Here is a 26,942-nt window from a genome sequence, read left to right on the forward strand (position 1 = left end):
TGTGTTTTTTGAATAGAAGGGTTTTTATTTCTTTTTGAAGGTTTTGCAGTCTGTGGTTGATATCAATTGGTTGTAGAGTTGGGGGTCGAGTGTTGCAGCTCGAATGGCTAGGAGGTTGTCGAACAGTTTTTTTCTTTTGACGTTTTTGGTTGGAGGGTGTGTGAATGGTGCACAAGTTCTCCTATGTCTGTTTGAAGTGGATTGAATTATTTAGCTGAAGAAATTAGTTACCCCCCATTCCACACACATTAATTCTCTTCCATTTTTGTTCCCATTATAAAAAACACTGATAAGTTCCCAGAAAAAAAATACATTAAAATAAGAAGTGAAAACAAAGGCCCCTACAGATGAGAACATAACATAAGAATAGCCTAACTGGGTCAGACCAATGGTCCATCATGCCCAGTAGCCCATTCTCATGGTAGCCAATCCAGGACACTAATACCTGGTCAAAACCCAAAGAGTAGCAACATTCCATGCTACCGATCCAGGGCAAGCAGACACTTCCCCCATGTCTTAATAACAGATTATGGACTTTTCCTCCAGGAATTTGTCCAAATCTTTCTTAAAACCAGCTACACTATCTGCTTTTACCATAACTTCTGGCCACTTCATTTTTAAGTTTAGATCTTTCCTTTCAAACAGAGACCTTGCTAGATGTCAAATACAGCACAAGGTAACTTCACATGGACTTAGCTGTGCAGGAAATGTGAATCTCCTCATACACCCACCATATAGTGCAAAAATGTGCAAAGGTCTGTTTTTTTTCTTTCGATCACTACATAGCCTAATGCCACACAAGCAGCGCTGTTACAAACATATTCTGTAGGTCAATGCTAAGGATAACAAAGTTTCCTTCCTTGGACCAGAAGGAGATAAACCACTGGAAGAGATCCCAAAACAACACCCAAAGACCCACTCAGTGTGTGAATCAGTTGAGTGGAGTGGACTAACTGGGGGGTGGAAATGGGCCCGGAGTTTGCTCAGCAGAATTTCCCAGACCACCTCTTCCTCTCAACACATTGACACGCTGCCACCATCACCACTAGGAACACCTCACTGGGTAGGCCAGCTATGCTATAAACTTTATAAAACACATTATTATATTTTCTTATAAAGCACATATTTTAACTGACCTCTCTGACATCCTCAGCCTTTCCATTCACAAAAATAGAAGGAAGAAAAGTTCCCATTTCCTGCTGTCTCATGTCCCCGGCCTATACAATATTTTTTTTCTGCAGACCCTTCAAAAGTCTGACCAAATCCTCGTTTCACTTGCATTATAAAGTACTGAGGATGCCATCTCTCCCCAATCCCAGGTCCTAAAGTCTAAGACAGTAGCGCAAACTAATGCTGCCAGATACAGGAAAAAAAAATTTTGATTCGATTCAGCCCTATTGAATTGGTTTTTCAATTCGATTTTCCTGCCCAGTTGGGTGATTTTTTTCAAAACTCCTGGTGGGTTTTATAGCTTTTTCACCCCCTTTGGCTTCTCCTAACCACACTGGCACTGTGGTTTAAATAAAATAAAGAAACAAAAAGGACTTTTCCTCTTTCTGTTAAATCCTAGCTCACGTTTGCAGTCCAACACCAGCTCTGGCAGGATACACATTTCAAATCTGACATATTATAATCACAAAACAGAAAATAAAATTAATTTTTCTACCTTTTGTTGTCTGGTTATATTTCAAATCTTGTTGGTCCAAGGCTCTGGTTTTCTTCTGATAACTTGCTTGCCAGGGTCTCCTTCTTTCTGCATGCTAACCATCCATCTGCCAACTCTGTCCTCCCTTTCCATTTCCCTTCCCTTCCCAGGAAGTCTGGTATCTTTCCTTTTTTTCATCTCCCTCCACAGATCCACCTTTTCTTAAATACCCTTTCATCCGGCATCTCTCCCTCCTTCCCCACCATCCCAGAGTCCACCATCTCTCCGTTTCTTTTCCTAATTACCCTCCTATCCAGTATCTCTATCCCTCCTCCACACCATCCCTTGTGTCCAATTTCTCTCCCTTTCTGTTCCTTCCCTCCCTAAATCCCATGGTCAATCATCTCTCTCCCTCTCCTCTATTTTCAGACCCATTATTTCTTCCCCCCCCCCAAAGTTTGGCATATGCATGTCTCTTTGAACACCCCCTTCCCTCCGTGTACTTCTAAATCATGGTCCCCCCCCAAAGGCCTGTCCCCCCTTAAAGGTCTGCCTGTCCCACCTTGAAGGCCTGCACCCCCCTTGAAGGCCTGTCCCTTCCCCTTGTAGGCCTGTCCCCCCCTTGAAGGCCTGCCTGCCTGTCCCCCCCTTGAAGGTCTGCACCCCCCGAAGGCCTGCACCCCCCCGAAGGCCTGTCCCCCACTTGAAGGCCTGTCCCACCCCCTTGTAGCTTCTCCCCCCCCCTTGTAGGCCTGTCCCCCCTTGAAGGCCTGCCTGCCTGCCTTTCCCCCCTTGAAGGCCTGTCCCCCCTTGAAGGCCTGCACCCCCTTGAAGGCCTGCACCACCCCCCTCGAAGGCCTGCACGCCCTTGAAGGTCTGCACCCCCCCCCGAAGGCCTGTCCCCCACTTGAAGGCTTGTACCACCCCCTTGTAGCTTCTCCCCCCCTTGTAGGCCTGCCTGCCTGCCTTTCCCCCCCTTGAAGGCCTGCACCCCCTTGAAGGACTGCACCCCCCTCGAAGGCCTGCACTCCCTTGAAGGTCTGCACCCCCCCCCGAAGGCCTGTCCCCCCCTTGAAGGCCTGTCCCCCCCCCTTGTAGGCCTGTCCCCCCCTTGTAGGCATGTCCCCCCTTTAAGGCCTGCCTGCCTGCCTTTCCCCCCCTTGAAGGCCTGTCTCCCCCTTGAAGGCCTGCACCCCCCTTGAAGGCCTGCACCCCCCCTTGAAGGCCTGTCCCCCCCCCCTTGTAGGCCTGTCCCCCCCCCTTGTAGGCCTGTCCCCCCCTTGAAGGCCTGCCTGCCTTTCCCCCCTTGAAGGCCTGTTCCCCCCCTTGAAGGCCTGCACCCCCTTGAAGGTCTGCACCCCCCCAAAGGCCTACACCCCCCCCACGAAGGCCTGCACCCCCCTGAAGGCCTGCCTGCCCCCCTTGAAGGCCTGCACCCCTTGAAGGTCTGCACCCCCCCCCCCGAAGGCCTGTCCCCCCTTGAAGGCCTGCCTGCCTGTCACCCCCCTCCCCCTTGAAAGCCTGCTTGCCTGCCCGCCCGCCCCACCCTGAAGGCCTGATGCCCCGACCCACCCCGAAGGACCGCTCGCCCCCCTGGCCTCCCCGCACCACCTATGAACAGCCGCAGCAGGATTGCGAAGTCAGCGTCAGCGATCCCTGCGCTGCTTCCTGCGCCACGGTCCCGCCCCTCCTCTGACGTCAGAGGAGGGGCGGGATCGCGGCACAGGAAGCAGCGCAGGGATGCTGACGCTGACTTCGCGATCCTGCTGCGGGCTGCTTCACAGGTGGTGCAGGAAGATCAGTGGGGCGAGCGGTCCTTCGGGGGTGGCGGGGGACTGAACGGCAAGGCCGGGAACACCCCCTTAGGGCTGGTACCCGGGGCGGCCCGCCCCCCCCCCGCCCCCCCCCTAGGTACGCCACTGGGGAGGGATATAAGATGTGAAATATATGTTGTTGGAAATATTAAGTGAGGCTAAAGTGTAAAGTGATTGTAATGTATTTTGCACTTATTGAAAGTTTTTAAATGAATAAAGATATTTTTTTTAAAAAAGAATAAAGCCCTTATTTGACATCCTTAAACTACAAGCACAGGTAAGAAGGAACTGTCTTTTGATTTATCAAGTTTCAAGTTTAATAAGTATTTGATTAATCGCTTACTCAAATATCTAAGCGATGAACAAATCATTCAATTTACAGATAATACAGGGGTTATAAAAGACAGATGGACACTGAACAAAACATATTAAATAAACAGAAAAGGAAAACAAAGGGAAAGGCAGGGTAATGAAATACAATAATAATGATTGAAAGAAGGACGATTATGGTAAAAAAACAATAGGAGGGAAATAAAAGAAGTAGCACGATTTTGGCTGAGTTAGTTCTTTTATTTCAGTCATTATGCCTGAAGTGCAGCATTCATTGTGGCTACCCGCCCTATCATTCGTCTGCCCCATGTTCCAATCAGTAAATCCTATGCACTTCATTGGGCTCCTATTATTATTTTGCAAATGATCAGTTTTCTTTTCTTTGACATCAGCATCATGTTGCCTCGTTATAGCATTACACCATGCATACCTGTCCCCAGAATGAACTCATGAGCTGGAAGTTCTCGTCAATCATGCTAACTAGACCAAGAAACTCCTTATCTTCACCGTTCAGCTGGTTTCCAAACAAAATGCTGCACATGACCTTGCAGACACCGTGGCATAAGATAAATGTCGGGTCAAAGGGTAACTCTAGTGGACAGAGAAAAAGATACATATTATATCTTTAAGCACTATATTGGCTGGACAAAACTTTAAACCCCAAATTCTGAATGTACTGTAGTGCCATTAAGTTGTGCACACAAATTGGTGCACACAGCTAATTTGCATGCATTTAATTGTTTAAGAAACCTAATCAGTGCAGACACTAATTAGAAGACATTAATTAGAAGTTACATGCACAACATGGAAAGTACAATTTTATAAAATAAACGCACTAGTTCTAGTACAGGAATCTGAAAAGAAGAGATGGCTGCGGGAGGAGCACAGGTGGTTTGTGGGTGTTCCTAGAATTTATATGAATAGTTATAGATTCAGTGGTTCTCAATCCTCTCCTGGGGGACCCCCCCAGCCAGTCGGGTTTTCAGGAGATCCTTAATGAAGATTCTTGAGAGGGATTTGCATGCATTGGAGGCAGTACATGCAAATCTCTGTTATGAATATCCATTGTGGATATCCTGACTGACTGGGGGTCCCCCAGGACAGGTTTGAGAACCACTGCAGAATATGCCCGATGTGCACACAAGTTAGGCGCAGCTATTTAGGTCTGGTTTTCCCTGGCCTATATGGTGTGCCTAAATGTTAAGTAATACACTGGCACTTAGCATGATTCTAGAACAGGGGTGGGCAACTCCGGTCCTTGAGTGTCGGAATCCAGTCGGGTTTTCAGGATTTCCCCAATGAATATGCATTGAAAGCAGTGCATGCAAATAGATCTCATGCATAGTCATTGGGGAAATCCTGAAAACCCGACTGGATTGCGGCTCTCAAGGAGGGACTTTGAGACCCCTGGCTTAGAACAACATACCCAAATCAATATTTTTTTATTTACTACATTTAGAAACTGCCTACAATTAAGCGACATACAAAAATTTTTACATGCACAATAAATTCAACAATACTAAAAGAAAAAACCCAACATCTTTCCACTCTAGCTGTCAATACCATCCAAAGGGTCTTTCCCCCTAAATTAAGAAAGCCTGCTTAAACAAATATGTGTTCAATTTTTTTTTTCTTAAATTGCTGAAAGTTTAAGTAGCCCCGCAATGTACTTGGGAGCTTTGGGCCTACAATTGAAAAAGCACCATTATCTTCATCCATGGAGTGACCTCATTTTTAATGATTCACAAATTGTACTTACAAGCTTTAACCAGGCAACTGATTCTCCAAAATAGAAAAAAAAAAATTTCCAATGTCATGCAGGGTTAAATTACAATTATAACTAAAATATGGGTAATAAGGCAATCATATTGGCTGGAAGTAACCTCTTGAAAAACTTGTATGAGCTGCAATGTGTGCATTAGCAAAATAAAGATGTACCTGGTGCCTTCATTGTGAGTTCATTTCAAAAATGGGTGTTTTAGCCCCCCTTTTATCAAGCTGCGTTAGGGTTTTTTTTTATTGCCAGCCGCTGCGGTAAAAACTCGGATGCTCATAGGAATTCTACGAACGTCGGAGCTTTTACCACAGCAGCCGGCATTAAAAAACCCTTGCGCAGCCTGATAAGAGGGCCTTAATTTGTAAAGCTCTTTTTATTAATGAACCAGAGTTACTTACTGTAGCTAACTCATTGGTTCCTTATGAATCATCTCATCTCTGATTGTTGGGGCAGATCTTCCTGTGCTAACTCATAATCAAGTTTGATCTATTGCTGGACTAAGATTGTGGAATTCTGTACCTATTACTGCTAGAACAGAAAGGGGTTATTTACTATTCAGAAAAAAAAAGCATAAGAATTTTGCTAGGTGATTGTATAATTTTTATATTTTGATTATTGCTTTTTGATGAGTTGTCATCTCTGATTGTCTGTTATCTCATGCAATATTTTATGTTTTAAGTTCTGCTCTCTGCATAAATTATTTTTGTATGTGCAGAATATGTTGTAAAGTTGACAAGCAAAAATAAAATAACTATTGGCCCGGTATATGGATTTGATATGAGTTTAAAGGTCACACGACTTCTTTGGATATAACTGAATATTTATGAACTACATGTTTCTTTTTAGCCCAATAAAAGGATTGGCCTGAAATTTTCTGGTTTTCTGCAAGACCAGTTCAGCCACGTGAATTCTTTGGATACCACAAACAGTAACAATTGTTACTTATAACTACATAGAAATGATGTTAAGCAAACAAATGATGTGTTCATTTTTCTACTGAAGAAATGGACTTTTGTCCTTGGAAACTCAAGACTTAATGTATTGGTTAGTCCACAAAGTGGGAGTATGTGTTGCAGTGGTTAGAGCTACAGCCGCGGCACCCTAAGGTTGTAGGTTCAAATTCCACACTGCTCCTTGTGACCCTGGGCAAATCACTTAATCCTCTTGCCCCAGGCATCTGGAGTACTGCGTCCAATATTGGTCGCCATACCTTAAGAAGGACATTGCGTTACTTGAGAGGGTTCAGAGGAGAGCAACGCGTCTGATAAAGGGGATGGAAAACCTTTCATACGCTGAGAGATTGGAGAAACTGGGTCTCTTTTCCTTGGAGAAGAGGAGACTTAGAGGGGATATGATAGAGACTTACAAGATCATGAAGGGCATAGAGTAGAGAGGGACAGATTCTTCAAACTTTCGAATAATAAAAGAACAAGAGGGCATTCAGAAAAGTTGAAAGGGGACAGATTCAAAACAAATGCTAGGAAGTAGAGAATGACACGGTGACAAAATTCATCACCGTTCCCGTCCCCGCGGATAACCGCAGGAAATAATCCCATGTCATTTTTTTGTGTCTATCTCAATCTCAGTCCTTCTACACCAGCGTTCTTCAAAGCAAAGCTTGCAGGTCAGTGGTTGTGGTCATTCGTACTCTGATTCTTCCCTCTCTCCTTAAAGAATGACATGAAGATTGTTTACCGCGGTTATCTGCGGGGACGGGAACGGTGATGAATTTTGTCACCGTGTCATTCTCTACTAGGAAGTTCTTCTTTACCCAACATGTGGTGGACACCTGGAATGCGCTTCCAGAGAGCGTAATAGGGCAGAGTACGGTACTGGGGTTCAAGAAAGGATTGGACAATTTCCTGCTGGAAAAGGGGATAGAGGGGTATAGATAGAGGATTACTGCACAGGTCCTGGACTGCTGGGCATGATGGACCTCAGGTCTGACCCAGCAGAGGCATTACTTATGTTCTTATGTAAAAAGAGTGGGAGCCTACCAAGATAGTTTGGGAAAAATGCTTGAGTACCTGAATAATTTGTAAGCCACTTAGAATTGTAGGATATGCAGAATATAAATTATAATTTTTTTTTTTTAAAAGTGCCACCAGCCTATTTTTCTTTTTCACTACATCTGTGACTAGCTTCAAAAGCTAAGCTTCCTTCATTAGGTCAGCAACTAGTTATGACTTTAAACATAACTCTTTTAGATACTAAGGGCTTCTTTTACGAAGGTGCGCTAGCGTTTTTAGCGCACGCACCAGATTAGCACGTGCTATAGCGTGTGCTAGCCAAAAAACTACCGCCTGCTCAAGAGGACGCGGCAGCAGCTAGCGCGCGGGGCATTTTAGCATGCGCTATTCTGCGCGTTAAGGCCCTAACGTGCTTTTGTAAAAGGAGCCCTAAAATACCTTGAAGGCATTGGCTAAACTTCTGTCAAGTCCTGGATCTTTACAGTAATATAACTAGAAAATTCACAAACCATTGGTTTTCCTGAGTTCTTCCACCAGGCACTGGGCTTCTTCCTGGATATGCTCCTCAAGGCTCTTTTTCCCCATCCCTAAATTCCTCAAGGCCTTGAGGGAGAATTGCCGGAGCTGCTTCCAGCGCTCCCCATTGCTGAAGACAACCCCTGGAATGCAAATTGGACACGGCAAATAAAAACTGATATTTGATCCAGAGCAAACATGTACTTCACCATCAACCAAAGACCTTATCAGGAAGCACTTCAAAGATACTCATATATAACCTCACCCCTCTCCTAGGCGGATGCTGGTTGCATGTAGTCATAGTGCTGCCCGATTCAGGAAAAACAATTTGATTCGATTCAGCCTATTGAATCGATTTTCCTGCCCAAGTGGATGTTTTTTCAAATATCCTGGTGGGTTTATTTTATAGCCTCTTCACCCCCCCCCCCCCTCTCCTGGCACTGTGGTGTAAACAAAATAAACAAACAAAAAACACTTTTCCTCTCTCTCTTAAATCCTAGCTCACATTCGTGGTCTAACACCATAAAATAAAAAATAAAATTATTTTTTCTACCTTTTGTTTTCTGATCATTATTCAGATTTTATCAGTCCCAGGCTCCGGTTGTCTTCTGATAATTTGCTTGCCAGGGTCTCTCCTTTTTTCTTTCTCTGAGCTAACCATCTATCTTCTGTCTCTGTCATCCCCTTCTGTTTCCCTCCCTTCCCCCGGAGGTCTGGTATCTTTCCTTTTTTTTGTCTCCATCCACAGATCCACCTTTTCTGAAATACCCTTTCATCCAGCATCTCTCCCTCCTTTCCCACCACCCCAGGGTCCACCATCTCTCCCTTTCTCTTCCCAACTACCCTCCTTTCCAGTATCTCTATCCCCCCTCCACACCATCCTTTGTGACCAACTTCTCTCCCTTTTTGTTCCTGTCCTCTCTAAATCCCATTGTCCACCATCTATCTCCCTCTCCTGTTTTAAGATCCTTATTTCTTCTATCCTTCCCCCATCTCCCCTCTCCATGATCTCCCCCCTCCACCAAGTTCATTTCTCCCATCTATCTTCTCACCATCTCTCCTCCAGTCCACCAACTCCCCATCTAACCTCTCCCTCCATCTACCTTTTTTAATTTTTTTATGGCACTCCTAAGCCCCCACCACCACCACACCCCCGCCCCTTTCCCAAAGAGAATCCGGAAGAGGTCTACCGGTGGCCACGGTGCTCTAGACTAGTAGGATCGTAGCAACAGGGGCAGGCAGATGAAATAAGCTGTTTCCCCAGCAGCCGTGGCATTTGGTTCTGTGTGCTGGCCACAAGGGTGAAGAGAGAAAGTGTGCACCTTTTTGGAGCATGTGTGGCCTTCCATGCATGTTGTGCAGTAAAGAAATCCAGGCCAGGAAAGGTAAAGAGCAGCCTAATGGCATGGGAGCTCACTGAAGAATAAAGGGGGGGGGGGCTGGGAAGATCAGAGAGGAACTTCTTGTTACGTTCTTGGCTTCTGTTCCTTCCTGCTGCTGCTTCTGACATGGGACCACTCTGTCAAGGTGCCACTATTGGCTGTGCCAGTCCTCTGCCCCCTCTGATGTCAATTCCTTTTCTGAGGCAGAGGACTGGCACAGCCAATAGTGCATGAATCTTACTATTGCTGAAAAAAAGTGGACAAAAGAAGAAAAATGAAAAAACTGCCTGGATCCCCGCTAGAGCCCTCAAAAGGAGGACATGTCTGGGGGAACTCGGACATCTAAGGTGCCTAAGAAGTGGTAGAAATAGAGAGCACTTCACAAGTAAACACAATAAAGCATAAAAATGCACTTACCAAAATCCTGAGTAACCTTATTAAATGTTGGTAACTCTCCTCTGCCACTGAAGGCCTCCCCTTGGTCCACTAGGGCTTCCTTCACAGCTTCATACCCACACAGTACAACCACTCGTCGGGAGCCCAAGTAAACAGTGAATACGGGGCCATACGTCTTACTCAACTGTGGTAGAAAGTTGGAAAAGTGTAAAATGAGCAAATAAGTCCACGTCTTAAGGGACAAAATTGTCACTAATATCTTTATCTTTATTTTTAGATTTGGAGAAATATAATCTAAGTGGTATATAAATAATTAAAAGATAAATAACTAAAATATAATAGTGGTGCCAGCATTTTACTGCATACAATTTTAATGTTAAAAAAAACCCCCAGCATTAAATCGCCGTTCTAATGACATCATAATGCTAACAGACGATAACATTATAGACATTATTAGGACGTCTATGCAATGCCTAAATGGTGATTCTGCAAAGGGACTAGTACAGAGGTCATCCCCCCCCCCTTCCTTTTAAAACGATTTTTCTCCATTTTTGGTCCGTACATCAAAGACCTAGTCAATTCAAGTTTATCATCCGGATCTCTGCCTAAGATTTGGAAACAATTGATTATTTATCCAATTATTAAGGATCAAAACATTAGTACTCAGGACTTATCTAATTACCGTCCCTTAGCAAACATACCATTCATGGCAAAACTTACTGAAATATAGTCTTCCATCAAATCTCCGACTTCGTTGAGAAAACTAACATACTTCATCCTAATCAAACAGAACTTTCTTTGCTAGGACTTACTACTAAAATACTATACCATCTTGATCACCATCAATCAGTACTGCTTATTTCCCTAGACCTCTCCTCTGCTTTCGATACTATAGATCAGTGGTTCCCAAACCTGTCCTGGGGGACCCCCACCAGATATCCCTAATGAATATGCATGAGAGAGATTTGCATCTAATGGAAGTGACAGGTATGCAAATCTCTCTCATGCATATTCATTAGGGATATCTTGAAAACCTGACTGGCTGGGGGTCCCCCAGGACAGGTTTGGGAACCAGTGCTATAGATCATAGCCTGCTTTTAATGCGACTTCACGAAATTGGTTTGTCTGACCAGGTCATGGACTGATTTGTTTCCTACTTCGCTGATAGATCATCGAAGGTCATTTTTAATGGCACATCGTCTGAATCTTTTCCCACTAAACATGGAATACCACAGGGATCCATTCTGTCACCATTGCTTTTCAATATCTTCCTGTCGCCCCTTCTAACGGTGGGCCAATCCATAGGCTTTACCACGTTTGCTTACGCGGACGATGTGCAACTAATCCATCCTATTGATCTCAACAATACGGAAGAGGTAGCTTCCATTAACCATAAATTAAGAAAAATCAAATCATGGTTAGACTCGAATAAACTGTCTCTTAATATCAATAAATCAAAACTCATGATTTTTCCTTTTAAAGAAGGAACAACACTTGAGGCTCCCCTGAAGCTCGAATCGTTCCCCATCAAAATTGTTCCTACTTTAAAACTACTAGGAGTTACTTTTGACAATAAATTTTCTTATCATTTTCACATTAGCACAGTCGTTCAGAAATGCTTCTATCGACTCAGAATGATATGTTCCCTTGCTAAGTTACTTGAACTGGCCTCCTTGAACACATTGATCCACTCTCTAGTAATCTCTTGTATAGACTACTGCAATGCCCTGTATAAGGGCATTACAAAAAAGGAAATTAGACGGCTTCAGATTGTACAAAACACAGCTATTAAGATCATTTGTGGCGCAAAGAAATACGATCACGTTTCACCCCTTTTGATTAGCGCACATTGGTTACCAGTTGAATACAGAATCAGTTATAAAATCCTACTTTTAACATTCACAACAAAATCAAACAACCAGATTTTATCAACAGACTTTTAATTCTCTATAATACATTAAAATCTCTTCGTTCAACGTCTCAGAATCTTCTCGTTATACCTTCTTTAAAATTGAATAATACGTTGCGCTCCAATAATTTTGCCGTCACTGCCCCTACTCTCCGGAATTCACTGCCTAACCACTTGCATGGTGAATCTGATTTAAAACAATTTAAAGTAAAATTAAAAATATTCTTATTCCAGGACGCCTTTGGATAACAACTGTCCTTTTTAGAATAAAATTAAAGTAAACTGTTACTTTTTACCCTAACCTATTGTACTTTCCTTTTTTTTTTTTTTGTATACTCATTTTTATTGAGCAAAAAGGATACAACATATCATACAGTATGACATTCAAGCAAAATACAGAACCAATAACAGTCAAGGCACGGTCGAGAAATACAGTCCTCTGTACGCATTACAAAGGGTACAAGAAGATTCATCGTGTGCTGACATAACTGTAGAGCATAATTGCAATGCCATGCCCAAGTGCAGCCAACCAGGCATTATACAGTGAACAGATATAAGACTTATGAACAACACGTGACTTTTCTATAATGATTGCAGTTCTTCCCCACTTTCCTATTGTTTGAAGTAGGTCCAAACATTTTATCTGTGCTTTATTATGACACTTGGATTTTATCTAGTATCCCTTGTTTTTATATGTTTTTACGTTTTAATATGTTTTTATGTAATTTTATATTGTACACCACTTAGAAACCCGATTAAGCGGTTTAAAAAATCTTTTAATAAACTTGAAGCTTGATGTCTAACAATATAGATGCGCTTAGATTCGCTCAGCACCACTGACCGCGATTCTCTATAGGGGAGAGTGTGGTGCAGTGGTTAAAGCTACAGCCTCAGCACCCGGGGGTTGTGGGTTCAAACCCATACTGCTCCTTGTGACCCTGGGCAAGTCACTTAATCCTCCCATTGCCCCAGGTACATTAGATAGATTGTGAGCCCACCAGGACAGGGAAAATACTTGAGTACCTGAATAAACACGTGAACCGTTCTGAGCTCTCCTGGGAGAACGGTATAGAAAATTGCAAGCAGATGTCTGGAGTAGGGTGGTGGGTGGTGTGAACCATAGAGAGGGGGGATCCTGGCCCATATCAAATACTACCTGCTGCATTTAAGGTTGAAAGTAGAGAATGACACAGTGGCGGTTTACCCGCGGCCACCGCATTTTAGCCGCGGGTCACCCGCCGAAAACGGGGAAGAAAACTAGCAGTCGCTGCGGCGACGGGGACAAGGCCATTCACCGCCCGCGGGGCGGTGAATGGTCTTGTCCCCGCAGTGAGGCATGAAGGATCGCGCGGTCCCCGCAGCTCACACCCGCCTGCCCAATCGATTCTAGTGTTTAGCCAGCTCTCTCCCTTCTCCTCACCTTAGTTTGTAGATTTTCTTTTTCGGCGACCCGCACGCTATCAGAGAGCCACGCACCCGCCGCTGCTCAGTTTCGATCTTCTGCTCTGACGCAACCGGAAACAGGAAGTTGCAGCAGAGCAGAAGATTGAACACTGAGCAGCCGCGCGTGTGCGGCTCTTTGGGAAAGCGTGCAGGTCGCTGAAAAAGAAAGCCTGCAAACTAAGGTGAGGAGAAGGGAGAGAGCTGGCTAATCACTACGATCGATTGGGCAGGCGGGTGGGGGCTGCGAGGACCGTGCGATCACCCGTGTTCCCGGCTCAGACTGTAAGGAGGGAGTGAAAGGGAAAAGGATTCTGGGCCAAGGGGATGAAAACGGAAAATGGATGCAGCGGGGACGGTGACGGGGCGGTGAAAGGGATGGCGGTGACGGTGACGGGGCGGTGAAGGAAACGGCGGTGACGGGGCGGTGCAGAGGATGGTGGGCCGGTGACGGGGCGGTGACGGGGACAGATTTTTTCCCCGTGTCATTCTCTAGTTGAAAGTGTAAGCCCACTAAAACCCACCCCAAAACTACTGTGCTGCCATATAGGTTACACCTGCAGCCATAAGAATTATTTGAGTGGCAGACAGGTGGATATAGGAGGATTTGGGGGAGTTTTGGAGGGCTCCCCATACACTAAAAGGGGGTTCTGATGACAAATGTACTTTGCACCTTTTATGTGAAGGTCATAGCAGTGCATCCTAAGTGCCTCACTGCCCTGTTGGCATGTCAATGTGGCCAGTCCATTAAGATGCTGGTCCCTCCAATGTCCAAATGGCCTTGATTTGGATGTTTTGAAATTGGACATTTTTGTATTTGAAAAAGGCCAAAAAGGTTAGACAACCTAAGGGCCAAGTCGTCTAAACTTTTTGGGATATTTAGCAGTTTCGAAAATGGACGTTTCCTCGCCCCAGCATTTGGATGTCTTGCGGGAAACATCCAAAGTCAGACTTAGATGCAAGCTCCTAACTATGTATAAGAATTTATTTTTTTATTCAATTTTCTATACTGTTCTCCCACAGGAGCTCAGAACGATTTACATGTATTTATTCAGGTACTCAAGCAGTTTTCCCTGTCTGTCCCAGTAGGCTCACAATCTATCTAATGTACCTGGGGCAATGGGGGGATTAAGTGACTTGCCCAGGGTCACAAGGTCAGAGTGTTGAGGCTGTAGCTTTAACCATTGCGCCACACTCTCCCTTTGACTTAATAAATATCAGTCTAAGAGCTGCTACAATTACAGGTCAAAAAATATTCACTTCTTTAGAGTTCATATAAATAATTCTGAGCCAAAGGAGTAGTTCCTCATTTTTTGAATGCGACTTGCTGAGAATGAAGCTGTAACCACTGCCCTTGAAACAATAGTATTGCGAAACAGGCCCACTGTCGGGCTGGATGGAAAATTGCTGTTTAACAAATAAATCAGCTGGATTTTTAGTGTTGAGTTTGATTTTGGAATTTGTGCTCCTGAGAACATTAAGATAAGTGTTCATTATTATTTTTTTTGTAAACACCAAGAACATATACCTTTAGAGATAAGCATTTTGACTATATCCCATATGCAATGATTGGGTGGGTGGTCTTGCTATAGGGGCTTCAGTCCTTGGCATAGCTACACATCTCTGAGCAAATGCTATAATTAGCGGTCAGTTCAATACAAGATACTAAGGAAATACTGAGAAGTTGAACGGAGATCATTTGCTTTTTATGTATATCCATCAGCTGGCAAGCTAAGACTTAGCAGCCAAAGATAGACCTGCTTTTAGGCGGGTCTATCTGGCTGTTGAACTTGGTCAGTGAGCCAATGAATACTGGCACTGATCGGCTATGTCATGTGACATAGCCAGTCACCGGCCAATCCTACTAACGGGATATTCAACAGAAGATAATCAGTCATCTCCCACTGAATAATAGCAGATAGCCGGGTCTATGTTATTTGGCTGACTAGGAGCCATTCCTGGCCGGCCAAATAGGGAATGGGACTTGCATACTGCCTTTTTGTGATTACACATTCAAAGTGGTTTACAAATATACAGGTAATTATTTGTACCTGGGGCAATGGGGAATTAAGTGATTTGCCTCAAGTCACAAGGAAAATGTTACCAAATTTTCCATCTGGAAAATCTGGACCCCCCTAGACCCGCCCAGTTCCACCCATCCCCGCCATGCCACACACCGGTCTCACCCCCTAATCCTGTCCTAGCCCCACCCCCGCTGCCTGCTCTCGTCAGAAAGAACATCTGCACATGCGCGAATGCCCTCCTGCCCAATGCGATGTGGAAGAAAGCTTTTCAAAACCCGGACAAAGTGCCAGGTTTTGAAAAGCCATCCAGACCTGTCCTCAAAAGGAGGTCATGTCTGCTGAAATCCGGATGTCAGGTAACCCTACACAAGGAGCAACACTGGGATTTGACCCCACAATCTCTGGGTGCAGAGGCAGGAGCTCTACCACTAGGCCACTCCTCACTCAATATTGGTGGAGTATGTTTATTTACCCACTGTCTGCTTGCTGAAACTAGTGCCTGAAGCTTCTAGTCTGGGTTTTTCTCTAAGAAAACCTTGAAGCAGTGACAAAATTGTTTTTTTTTCAACCAGGTTTGGAACTTTTGTATTCCTCAGCCCTGTTCCATCTCTCCACTGCAGATCTGGGGATAGATATTCAGCCAGTGGTACTCAGCATTTTGCTGACCACTGCCGATGTTAGCCCTGGAAATTCAATGCCGGGTCACATCTGGGCTCCAGCATTGAATATCTGGGTTTATTCATCTGTCTATCACTTATGTAGTTAAGTACATATGCAGCACTTAACCACATAAGTGACATCTCATAGGACTGACTTTTATGTGGTCTGATTTAACCGATAAACTTAGATGGTTGAGTGCTAAATATCGGCACTTAACCGAATTGCTGATTCTGCCCTTGGACCCACACAATAGCCTGCTTTGAGGTTAGTGGTCTGTGGTGAGATTCAGTGGCATTAACCTGTTAAGTGCCACTGAATATCAGCAAATCACCCTAAACAAGTGATTAAGGGGCTCATTTTCAAAGCACTTAGACAACGGTTAGACACTTAGTTAGACACAATTCCAGAACTTGGAGGCTGGATAGTGACTGGCTGACAGTTGAGCTCCCTCCTTTTAAACAACAATTCTTCATCTATTTAATTATAAAATCCTCTAAAAGGACATCAACCAAGCAAAAGAAGCATATGGTATATGCGTTATGAGAAAAGACCAGCTGTAAATTCTAAACATCAGCAGATACTATGAGCCGTTTGCCTGTTCCTGCCTTTTGTCCTGCTCTCACCATAACTGACATCTCCAGGGCTCCCAGGCCACCTCTGTTCCTCCGGGGCTCGGCGTGTGAACGAGCTCAGCCCCCCCAGAAGCAGCCGGGAACCCTCCTGAACTGCGGCAATTGAGCCGTTCGCCTGCTCCTGCCTTTTGCCTGCTCGCACCGCAGCTGACATCTCCAGAGCTCCCAGGCCACCTCTCTTCCTCCGGGGCTTGGCGTGTGATCGAGTGCCGCCCCCCAGAAGCAGCCGGGAACCCTCCTGAACTGCGGCAGTTAAGCCGTTCACCTGCTCCTGCCTATTCCCTGCTCGCACCGCAACTGACACCTCCGGGACTCACAGGCCACCTCTCTTCCTCTGAGGCTCGGCGTGTGAGCAAGCTCCGCCCCCCATAAGCAGCCAGGAACCCTCCTGAACTGTGGCAGTTGAGCCGTTCGCCTGCTCCTGCCTTTTGCCTGCTCGCACCGCGGCTGGCACCTCCAGGGCTCCCAGGCCACCTCTCTTCCTCCGGGGCTCGGCGTGTGAGCAAGCTCCGCCCCCCAGTAGCGGCCGGGAACACTCCTGATCTGCGGCAGTTGAGCCGTTCGCCTGCTCCTGCCTTTTGCCTGCTTGCACCGCAACTGACATCTCCAGAGCTCCCAGGCCACCTCTCTTCCTCCAAGGGGGAGGCGGCGCCCAACCGTCATTACCCTTCGAGTGCTGCAACAGACGGCACGGCATTTGTGTTGTTTTTATCGGGCATTGTTGGGGCAGGTCGCATCGGTGAGGATTGCTGAGTTGGAGCTGAAGTATGCGGGCAAGGAGATGCCTCCGGCGTAATCGCTCACCCAGCCCCTTCATCCCATCATCGCCGTCACCCCTGTCGCCGAGAAGCTGGCAGCCAACCCGGCGCTCGCCCGCCGCTAGAGGCACCTGGCCCTGACGCCAGCCTGGGCCTGCTGAGCAGCGTCGACTCAGAGAAGGTGCTGCAGCCACTAGCTTCGGCCATGATGAGGAGCAACCCCCACGACCACCACCGCCACCACGAGGGGGAGGTCATGGTTGGCGCCGCAAACGGTCAGAGAGACGCGAGTGGTGCCTGTCCTGAAAGGAGACAGATTCAGCGAATTTGACATGCATGAGGAGAGAGTGAATATCTTGACGAGTTGATGACCAGAGACACTGGATTTGGGGCTTCCGGTTTGCTGACAAGGATCGGATGACATCTGGAGAAGTTTTGCAGCCAAAGCAGTGAAGTCATTTCAAGCTGGACTTCAGTCTTGACTGTTTGTTTTTATTTTTTCACTTTCTTTTTTAGTTTATGATATTTTATTTTTAAACCTCATTCATTGTTTTGCCACTTGGTTTTTGTTTCCTACTTTATTATTTAAATTTCATTTAAATTTCCCAAGAATTCTATAGTTTCAACGGTTCTCCCTTCTGCTTCTATTTCCTATCTCCCCTCTTTTTTCAACCTTTCAAAGTCCTTTAGACCATTGTAGTCTTATTAGAATGTTTATTTTCTTATTTTTTCTTATCTATCTCTTTTATTTTTTCATTACTCTACTAATTGTCATTTTTCTAGGTACTTTAGTTAGATTGTGAGCCTTCGGGACAGTAAGGGAATATCTAAGTACCTATTTTACTTATAATTTTAATGTACCCTATTGTCTACTTTTTCTGTAAACCGCTTAGAATCCTAACGGAGTTTAGCGGTATATAAGAAATAAATTACATTACATTACATTGGCATAGATTACTGTGTGTGTCTTGTGACCAGTCAGACTCTGTGCCTGACGTGTTCCCAGCTAGAAACTCCAGGAGAGGCAGAGACAGGGCTAGGAAAGTTATTCCCAAGTCCCGCAAAGCTCAGCAGCCTAGATTCCAGGAGTACACTAGGGAGGAATCTGCTGAGGATGAGGTCCTATCTGATTATTCAGAAGCTGAGGACATGGTAACTCAGCCCAGCTTTGCTAGGTTTGCTCCTAAGCCTGTGAATATTAGGTTTAGACAGGACACTCCTGTAAGAAAACCCTGCAGTTACCACAATATCCACAGGGGGAGCCCAAGAGAGCCTCAGAACAGCAAAGGCACACTGAGAGAAGGGCATGGCTTTCCCCCTGAAAAGCCAGCTGCTTTGCCTTCAGAATCAGAGAGGCCAAGGAAGGGAAAAGGGCCTCTCTCCTGGGCTCAGCAGCCAGCCAGACCAGAGCAAGTGGATAGCCTAGAGCCAATGGAAGTGGAGAATGTAGCTTCTTGGCAGGAAGCTGAGACAACACTGCAAGTGGAACAAATGGAGGTTTGTGAGCAGTTAGTGCCAGAACATGAAGCCATGGAAATTGGTATAGCTTGCAAGGTTAGCAACTGAAAAACTTTTTTTTTATGTGAAGTTTTTCCAGTGAGCCACTGTTTTGAATGCTGGTTTGTAGTTTTGCTTCGACAATTATCAAGTTTGCATTGCAGCCTGCAGCTTAGAAAAGAAGAGGTTCTTTTTCTGCTACCTGGGCTCACAGCTCTAGTGAGATCCAATGCAAGGCCCCAGGTGGGAGCAGGACTCTGTGGCTGGGATGTTATAAAGGACTGTTGCTTTTACAGTTTGTTCCACTGAAGAAATGTTTTGGGGTTGTTGTTTTGTTTTTTGTTTTTAACTGCATTGCTTGTGGGTCCAGATGCAGTAACATACAGGGACTGAGAGCTGTTTCAATGAGGGAGAAGTTTGTCAAGACCTGGGGTGGGAATATTTGAATAGTTGAACATTTGTGTGAAGACAAACTTGGCAGTTCTCCTGCCCCAGCTCAGGAGCAGAGAGCTGAGGTCCTCCCAAACTTTTCTTTTTTTGAATTTGTGTGTTTGGTGAAAATAATGCAGTGAAGGTTATTGCACCGTGCTTGGTGAGATTAACTCTCGCCAAAGTAAAGCCTAGGCCCAGGTGAGGCCTAGTTCAGGAAGCTATGCTACTCTTGCTATAGCACATGCTTTGAGTTTTTCCTTTTTGTTTCTTGTTTGCCATTCTGAATTTGTTTTGGTAGAATAAAGAACCCTGGATAGAATTTAACTAATTACCTGGTTTTCCTTGTGACTGTTTGTTTTATTTGATATTTTGCCTGTGGGGACTGTTGAGCAGCACGCCAGCGCAGTTTTTCTGTAGTCCACTCAGGGTGCTATCAGCCTAGTCCAGGGCCCGGTGACCACAGTCTAAGTGAAAATGAGCCCCTTACCAGCCAGAAGCCTTTTATTGTCATTGTTTCTGTTATTTGTATATGGTTACAGCTTGAAGATGTCAATCTATAAACAGTCAAACCTCGGTTTGCAAGTAATGAGGTTTGTGAATGTTTTGCAAGACAAGCAAATTCTCACAAATCTCAATTTGCGAGCACCCCCCTCACACACACTAGAACCGGCATCGCTCCCCACCCCGCTCGCGAACGACTCCCCCATGAACCAGCACCCCCCGCCCGAACAGCATTCAGTCTTACCCCCCATCTGGCACCGGCACGCAGCCCACAGGACGTGCTAGAACCGGTGAAAGAAGTTCCTGCCTCTTGCCTGGGCCTTGAGCATCTGCGCATGCTCAATGCCTTCTAGTTCTCGCTCTCTCAGAGAATCTTAGAGAATCTCGGAGAGAGCGAGAACAAGAAGGACTTGAGCATGCACAGATGCTGAAGATCCAGGCAAAAGGCAGGAACATCTTACACCGGCACGTCCTGTGGGCTATGTGCCAGTGCCAGATGGGGGGCAAGACTAAATGCTGTTCAGGTGGGGAGGCCGGCTCGAGTGGGGGGGCGTTCACAAGCGGGAGGAGTGAGGCCGGTTCTCGGGGGGGGGGAGCAGCGCTGCTGACCTCGGGGCGAGGGAGGGTGGGAACGTATAAAGCGACTTACCCTTACTTCCTATGGGGAAACTCGCTTTGATATACGAGTAATTTGGTTTATGAGCATGCTTCTGGAAAGAATTATGCTCGTAAACCAAGGTTCCACTGTATATAAAATTAGATGTATCTGTGTATGTATGTACAGTATGTATGTATGTTCCAGCATAACTCTGAAACGCATGATGAGATGTGAACCAAACTTGGTACACATATGACTTACTATCTGGGGTAAAATACTGTGGGATGGGAAGGGGGTGACATATAAAAATGATCAAAAACAACAGATTTTAGTGTCTACCCCAAAGTTTTCGGGTTCGCTGAGATGAATACTCAGCATAACTCTGAAACGCATGGAGAGATTTCAACCAAACTTGGTACACATATGACTTACTATCTGGGGAAAAATACTGTGGGTGGGAAGATGGTGATGTAAAAATTATCAAAACGACAAATATTACTGTCTAATCCATAAATGCATGGAGAGATTTCAACCAAACTTGGTATACATATGACTTACTATCTGGGAAAAAATACTGTGGGGGTGGGAAGTGGGTGACATGTAAAAATTGATCCGATACCGGAAGGTTTGGATAAATAAATATCCGATACCGGAAGGTTTGGATAAATAAATATCCGGGCAACGCCGGGTGATCAGCTAGTAACATATATTTGAAAAAAAGGAAACAGAAGAGAAATGGGACTAATGCATATCTAGTACTAGGGTTAAACATAAGAACATAAGCAATGCCTCCGCTGGGTCAGACCTGAAGTCCATCGTGTCCAGCAGTCCACTCACGTGGCGGCCCAACAGGTCCAGTACCTGTGCAGTAATCCTCTATTTATACCCCTCTATCCCCTTTTCCAGCAGGAAATTGTCCAATCCTTTTCTTGAACCTCAGTACCGTACTATGCCCTATTACGCCCTCTGGAAGCGCATTCCAGGTGTCCACCACACGTTGGGTAAAGAATAACCTCCTAGCATTCGTTTTGGATCTGTCTTCTTTCAACTTTTCCATGTGCCCTCTTGTTCTATTATTTTTCGAAAGTTTGAAGAATCTGTCCCTCTCTACTCTCTCTATGCCCTTCATCATCTTGTAAGTCTCTATCATTTCCCCTCTAAGTCTCCTCTTCTCCAGGGAAAAGAGTCCCAGTTTCTCCAATCTCTCAGTGTATGAAAGGTTTTCCATACTTTTATCAGACGTGTCGCTCTCCTCTGAACCCTCTTGAGTATCGCCATATCCTTCTTAAAAGTACGGCGACCAATATTGAACGCAGTACTCCAGATGCAGACGCACCATCGCCGATACAACGGCAGGATAACTTCTTTTGTTCTGGTAGTAATACTCTTCTTGATTATACCTAGCATTCTATTCGCTCTCTTAGCGGCCACTGCGCACTGTGCCGTCGGCTTCATTGTCATGTCCACCATTACCCCCATCGTATAGCTGTACCTCGGGTTTCTGCTTCCAACATGAAGTACTTTACATTTCTCAATGTTGAACTTCATCTGCCATCTCGTCACCCGTTTCCCTAGTTTGTTCAAGTCCCTTTGCAATTCTTCGCAGTCCTCTTTAGTCCGAGCTCCACTAAATATTTTGGTGTCATCCGCGAATTTTATTATCTCACACTTCATTCCTGTTTCTAGATCATTTATAAATATATTAAATAGCAGCGGCCCGAGCACCGAACCCTGCGGGACACCACTCGTGACCCTCCTCCAGTCCGAGTAGTGGCCCTTCACTCCTACCCTCTGTTTCCTGCCCACCAACCAGTTTCTGATCCATCTATGTGCATCTCCTTCCACCCCATGGTTCTTCAGTTTCCGAAGTAGGCGTTCATGGGGTACCTTGTCAAAGGCTTTTTGGAAATCTAGATATATGATGTCTATGGGGTCTCCTCTGTCCATCCGTTTAATTCCTTCGAAGAAGTGCAGTAAGTTCGTTAGGTACGATCTCCCCTTGCAGAAACCATGTTGGCTGGTTATCAGAAGTTTGTTTCTTTCAAAATGTTCATCAATGTTGTCTTTTATCAGTGCTTCCGCCATTTTCCCCGGAACCAAGGTCAGACTCGCCGGTCTGTAGTTTTCTGGGTCACCTCTTGAACCTTTTTAAAGATGGGCCTAACGTTGGTTATCTTCCAATCCTCCGGGATTACGCCTGTTTTGAGGGATAGATTGCAAATTTTCTGCAGTAGTTCCGCTATCTCCTCCTTTAGCTCCTTCAGAACCCTTGGATGGATTCCGTCCGGACCCGGGGATTTGTCAGTTTTTAATTTTTCTAGCTGCCTGCGTACGTCTTCAAGGCTCACTTCCATGGATGTTAATTTTTCTGCTTGATCTCCATTGAAGATTTGCTCAGGTTCTGATATGTTGGATGTGGCTTCATTTGTAAATACAGATGAAAAGAACACGTTAAGTCATTCTGCTACTCCTTTCTCCTCCTTCACCACTCCCTTCCTGTCTCCATCGTCCAGCGGTCCCACTTCCTAGCCGGCTGCTTCCCTTTAACATATCTAAAGAATTGTTTGAAATTTCGTGCTTCCCTGGCTAGCCTCTCTTCATACTCTCTTATGGCTTTTCGAACCACACGGTGACATTCTTTTTGATACTTCTTGTGCTCTTTCCAGTTCCCCTCAGTTTTGTCTTTTTTCCATTTCTGAATGAATTTTTCTTATTTCCTATCGCTTCCTTCACTGTTTTAGTTATCCACACCGGGTCCTTTGTTCGACTCTTTTTGCACCCCTTTCTGAATCTGGGGATATACTGATTTTGCGCCTCGCTCACTGTGTCCTTGAAAAAAAGACCAGCCATGTTCTACCATTTGCCATTTCTTGGAAGTGTTCCTAAGTTTCTTCCTTACCATTTCCCTCATTGCTTCGTAGTTTCCTTTTCTGAATTTGAAAGTTGTAAGAAGAGCTGCTGGGAGGGGAGAAAGCCACTACTGGAGTCTGGGAAGCTGCTGGGCAAGGGAAAAAAAAGGGACAGCTGCTACTGGAGAGGGAGAAGGAGAAATGCTGCTGGGAGGGGAGGAAGGGAAGAGAGTTACTGCTGGACAGGAGGAGGACGGAAGGGAGAAGGAAAAAAGGAAGGAAACAGCTGGCAGGGAGATTAGAGGAGGGGAAGGGGAGAGACAGGCATGAGAAAGTAGAGAAATTGATGATGGGAATGGGTCAGCAGAGAAATAAACAGAGAGGGACAATGATGCTAGATCTGGTGTAGGAGAGATAAAAATGAAGAGAGCAGTGAAGCTGGAATGAATCATGTAAAAAGGAGAGAGGGGGCACAGGCTGGATGGAAAGGGGAGAGGGGCATAGAAAGAAGACAGATACCATATGGAAGGGGGAGAGGACAGACAATGGATGGAAGGGGCAGATGCTGGATTGAAGAGACAGAGAGGGCAGACGCTGGAGGGAAGAGAGTGAAAAGAAGATGAAAGCAGAAACCAGAGACGAAAAAAGGTAGAAAAAAATAATTTTATTTCTATTTTGTGATTAGAATATATTAGATTTGAAATATATATCTTGCTAGAGCTGGTGTTAGACATAACTGGGGACTGCAAAGCCCAGGCAGTGCTTCTTTAGCTTCCAGCTGGCTTAGGGTGCTCTCTGACCAGTGGGCAGTTGCCCTAGTTCAGGGGTGCCCAATACGTCGATCGCGATCGACCAGTAGCTCAGGAAGGCAATGTGAGTCGATCGCTAGACTCGTGTTACCGTCCTGATCTACCGGGCCAATCAGCCTTCTTCTGTATTCTCCCTAGGGCCCAGCTGTCATCTGCTGCTACCGCCACTGCTGAAAATTTTTTTTAAAAACCCGACTTGGAGATTTCAGCCCGTAGCGAACTTATGCTCCGGGCTCTAACGTGCCGGCTTCTCTTCTCTTCCCTCTGAAACCGGAAGTTATGTCTGGGGGGGGAGAAGGGAAGCCGGCACGCACATGTTGAGAGCCCTGAAGCAAGCACTCGCTACGGGCTAAGGCGGGAGACAGATTAATGAAGTATTTCCTCTTCTTGCTGCCGGGTCCTGCCTACTTTCTGTTTCTGCGAAGGCAGGACCCGGCAGCATTTCCCCCAATAGGTCGATCGCGATGCTGGTCGGCTGAAGCAGGGAGAGCTTGGGGCGGCGGCGGCTTTCGGGCCTGTTATTGGTGGCGGTTTGGGTCTTGGTCCCTGATGGCAGTTTGGGTCCTGGTCCCCGATGGAGTGGCAGTGGCTTGGGAGAGGGCAGGGAGAAAGAAAGAAAAAAGGCAGGCAGGGAGACAGAAAGAAAAAAGAGAAACAGAAAAAAAGAAAGGGGGCATGAAGAGAGAAAGAAGAAAGTGCAACCAGAGACTCATGAAATCACTAGACAAGGTAGGAAAAATGATTTTAATTTAAATTTAGTGATCAAAATGTGTCTGAATTTATATCTGCTCTCTATATTTTACACTAAGGACCCCTTTTACTAAACCGCAATAGAGTTTTTAGCGCAGGGAGCCTATGAGCGTCGAGAGCAGCGCTGGGCATTCAGCGCAGCTCCCTGAGCTAAAAACTGCTATCGTGGTTTAGTAAAAAGGGAGGGGGGTATATTTGTCTATTTTTGTATGGTTGTTACTGAGGTGATAGTGCATAGAGTCATCTGCTTTGACCTCTTTGAAAACCCTGGAATAGGAATGATAATTAACATTTTCTCAGCGTACAGTGTGCTTTGTGTTTTTTTAAAATGTTATTGTTGGTAGATCATTTTGATTTGGTCATTTTAAAAGTAGCTCGCAAGCCCAAAAAGTGTGGGCACCCCTGCCCTAGTTGCATTCCCCTAACACTATTCCTGTCATGTATGACTGAAGTATTCTGTTAGCATGATATTTCTGTGTAGCATTCTGTAATAATTTGGCTTGTTCAGTTTTCTTGATAGTAGAGGGCCGTTGGAAATAGAACGGGCACATAGAATCCCTTCAAAGAGATCAGCAAACCAAGTTAGCCCTAGACCCTTGATTTTCAAAGTTTTAAGGTTTCAGCAAGCTTTGGAAATTTTAAAAGTAGCAAAAACTAATAAAAATTTAAACTACAAGGGCTCTAAATTGATGCTGGTCCCGGATTTTGCAAAACCAACTGCAAATATAAGAAAGCAGTTTCTTATTCTGAGACAGCAGTTGAAAGAGAAGGGCTACACTTATGGATTGTATTATCCATCAAGAGTGAGAGTGTCTAATGGAAATAAGTCATTGTATTTCCAGGATCCCATTAAACTTAAAGAGTTCCTGTCACAAGAAGAACCAATGTCTACATGAAGGACTTTATTTTGAAGGGATAAGAAAGGAATGAGAAGACTCACTTTTTTGAATTTATGGAGTGGAGTTCACACTCAAGATTTTGGGAAAATGAATTTATGAATGAGTTTTACTTTTGCAAATAGACCATATTAATGAAAAGGTTTTTTATTCATTGAGGAAAAGTTTTAGTTTATGAAATTTTTAGTTTGTTGTTGTAGTCAAAAATGTAATTTTTTCTGATTTAATTACATATATGTGGAAAGCTTTATGAGATTAGTGGTAATGGGTTATTATATCTTTAATGAAATTTAATGTTTTTATGATATTTCTTCTTGATTTAATAAAATTTTTTAATATATACCTTAGTATAAAATTTTTAAGGTCAGTTTTATGGTTTAAGAATAATTATATTGTTTTTTTGGGAAATATAGATTATAATAATGAATTTGGGGAGGATAAACGTGGGGTTTTTTTGGGGGGGATATATTACAATCTTTTAGGGAATTATTTTAATTAGGAGTTTTATTATTACTACACATTTTGCAGATATTAATTGAGATGAATGATAAAGCAATGTTACTTACCGTAACAGTTGTTATCCAGGGACAGCAGGCAGCTATTCTCACTAGTGGGTGATGTCATCAGACAGAGCCCCGGTACGGACGTCTCACAAGCACGTGTTGCTTGTAGAAACTTAAAGTTTCTAGATGCCCGCACCGCGCATGCGCCGGTGCCTTCCTGCCCGGAGATCCGGGCGTGTCTCCTCAGTTCAGGTAGCTAGCCTGAGAAGCCAACCCAGGGGAGGTGGGTGGGACGTGAGAATAGCTGCCTGCTGTCCCTGGATAACAACTGTTACGGTAAGTAACATTGCTTTATCCCAGGACAAGCAGGCAGGTATTCTCACTAGTGGGTGACCTCCAAGCTAACCTCAGTGGGATGGAGGGGGAGTTGGCGACTTAAGAGAATAAATTTTTCAATACTGTTTGGCCAAACTGTCCATCCCGTCTGGAGAGAGTATCCAGACAATAATGTGAGGTGAATGTGTGAACCGAGGACCAGGTGGCAGCCTTACAAATTTCCTCGATTGGTGTTGATCTGAGGAATGCTACTGAGGCTGCCATTGCTCTGACCTTATGGGCTGTGACCTTACAAGGAAGTGATAATCCAGCCTGGGCATAGCAGAAAGAGATACAAGCCGCCATCCAATTAGAGATGGTGCGCTTTGATACGGGTCTTCCCAACTTGTTAGGATCGAAGGAGACAAAAAGTTGAGGAGTGGTTCTGTGTGGCTTGGTGCGATCCAGGTAGAAAGCCAAGGCACGTTTACAGTCTAGAGTGTGAAGGGCCGATTCTCCGTGGTGAGAATGGGGCTTAG

General features: G+C 45.0%; 1 protein-coding gene across 2 annotated transcripts in view; it reads right to left on the reverse strand.

Moving 5' to 3' along the window:
- Positions 1–26,942, reverse strand: part of LOC117365671 (cytochrome P450 2G1-like) — a 56,153-nt gene that overhangs the window by 22,912 nt on the left and 6,299 nt on the right. For both annotated transcript variants that reach the window (XR_004540434.1, XM_033956317.1), the window contains exons 2-4: positions 9,852–10,014; positions 8,046–8,195; positions 4,220–4,380 (exon numbers count right to left, since the gene is read on the reverse strand). Coding sequence is in view for 1 of the 2 variants with exons in the window: in XM_033956317.1 (XP_033812208.1) it covers positions 4,220–4,380; positions 8,046–8,195; positions 9,852–10,014 (474 nt within the window). In the remaining variant the exon portion in view is untranslated. The remainder of the gene's footprint in view (positions 1–4,219; positions 4,381–8,045; positions 8,196–9,851; positions 10,015–26,942) is intronic.

Source organism: Geotrypetes seraphini, chromosome 8 (assembly GCF_902459505.1).
Source record: "Geotrypetes seraphini chromosome 8, aGeoSer1.1, whole genome shotgun sequence".
NCBI lineage: Eukaryota > Metazoa > Chordata > Amphibia > Gymnophiona > Dermophiidae > Geotrypetes > Geotrypetes seraphini.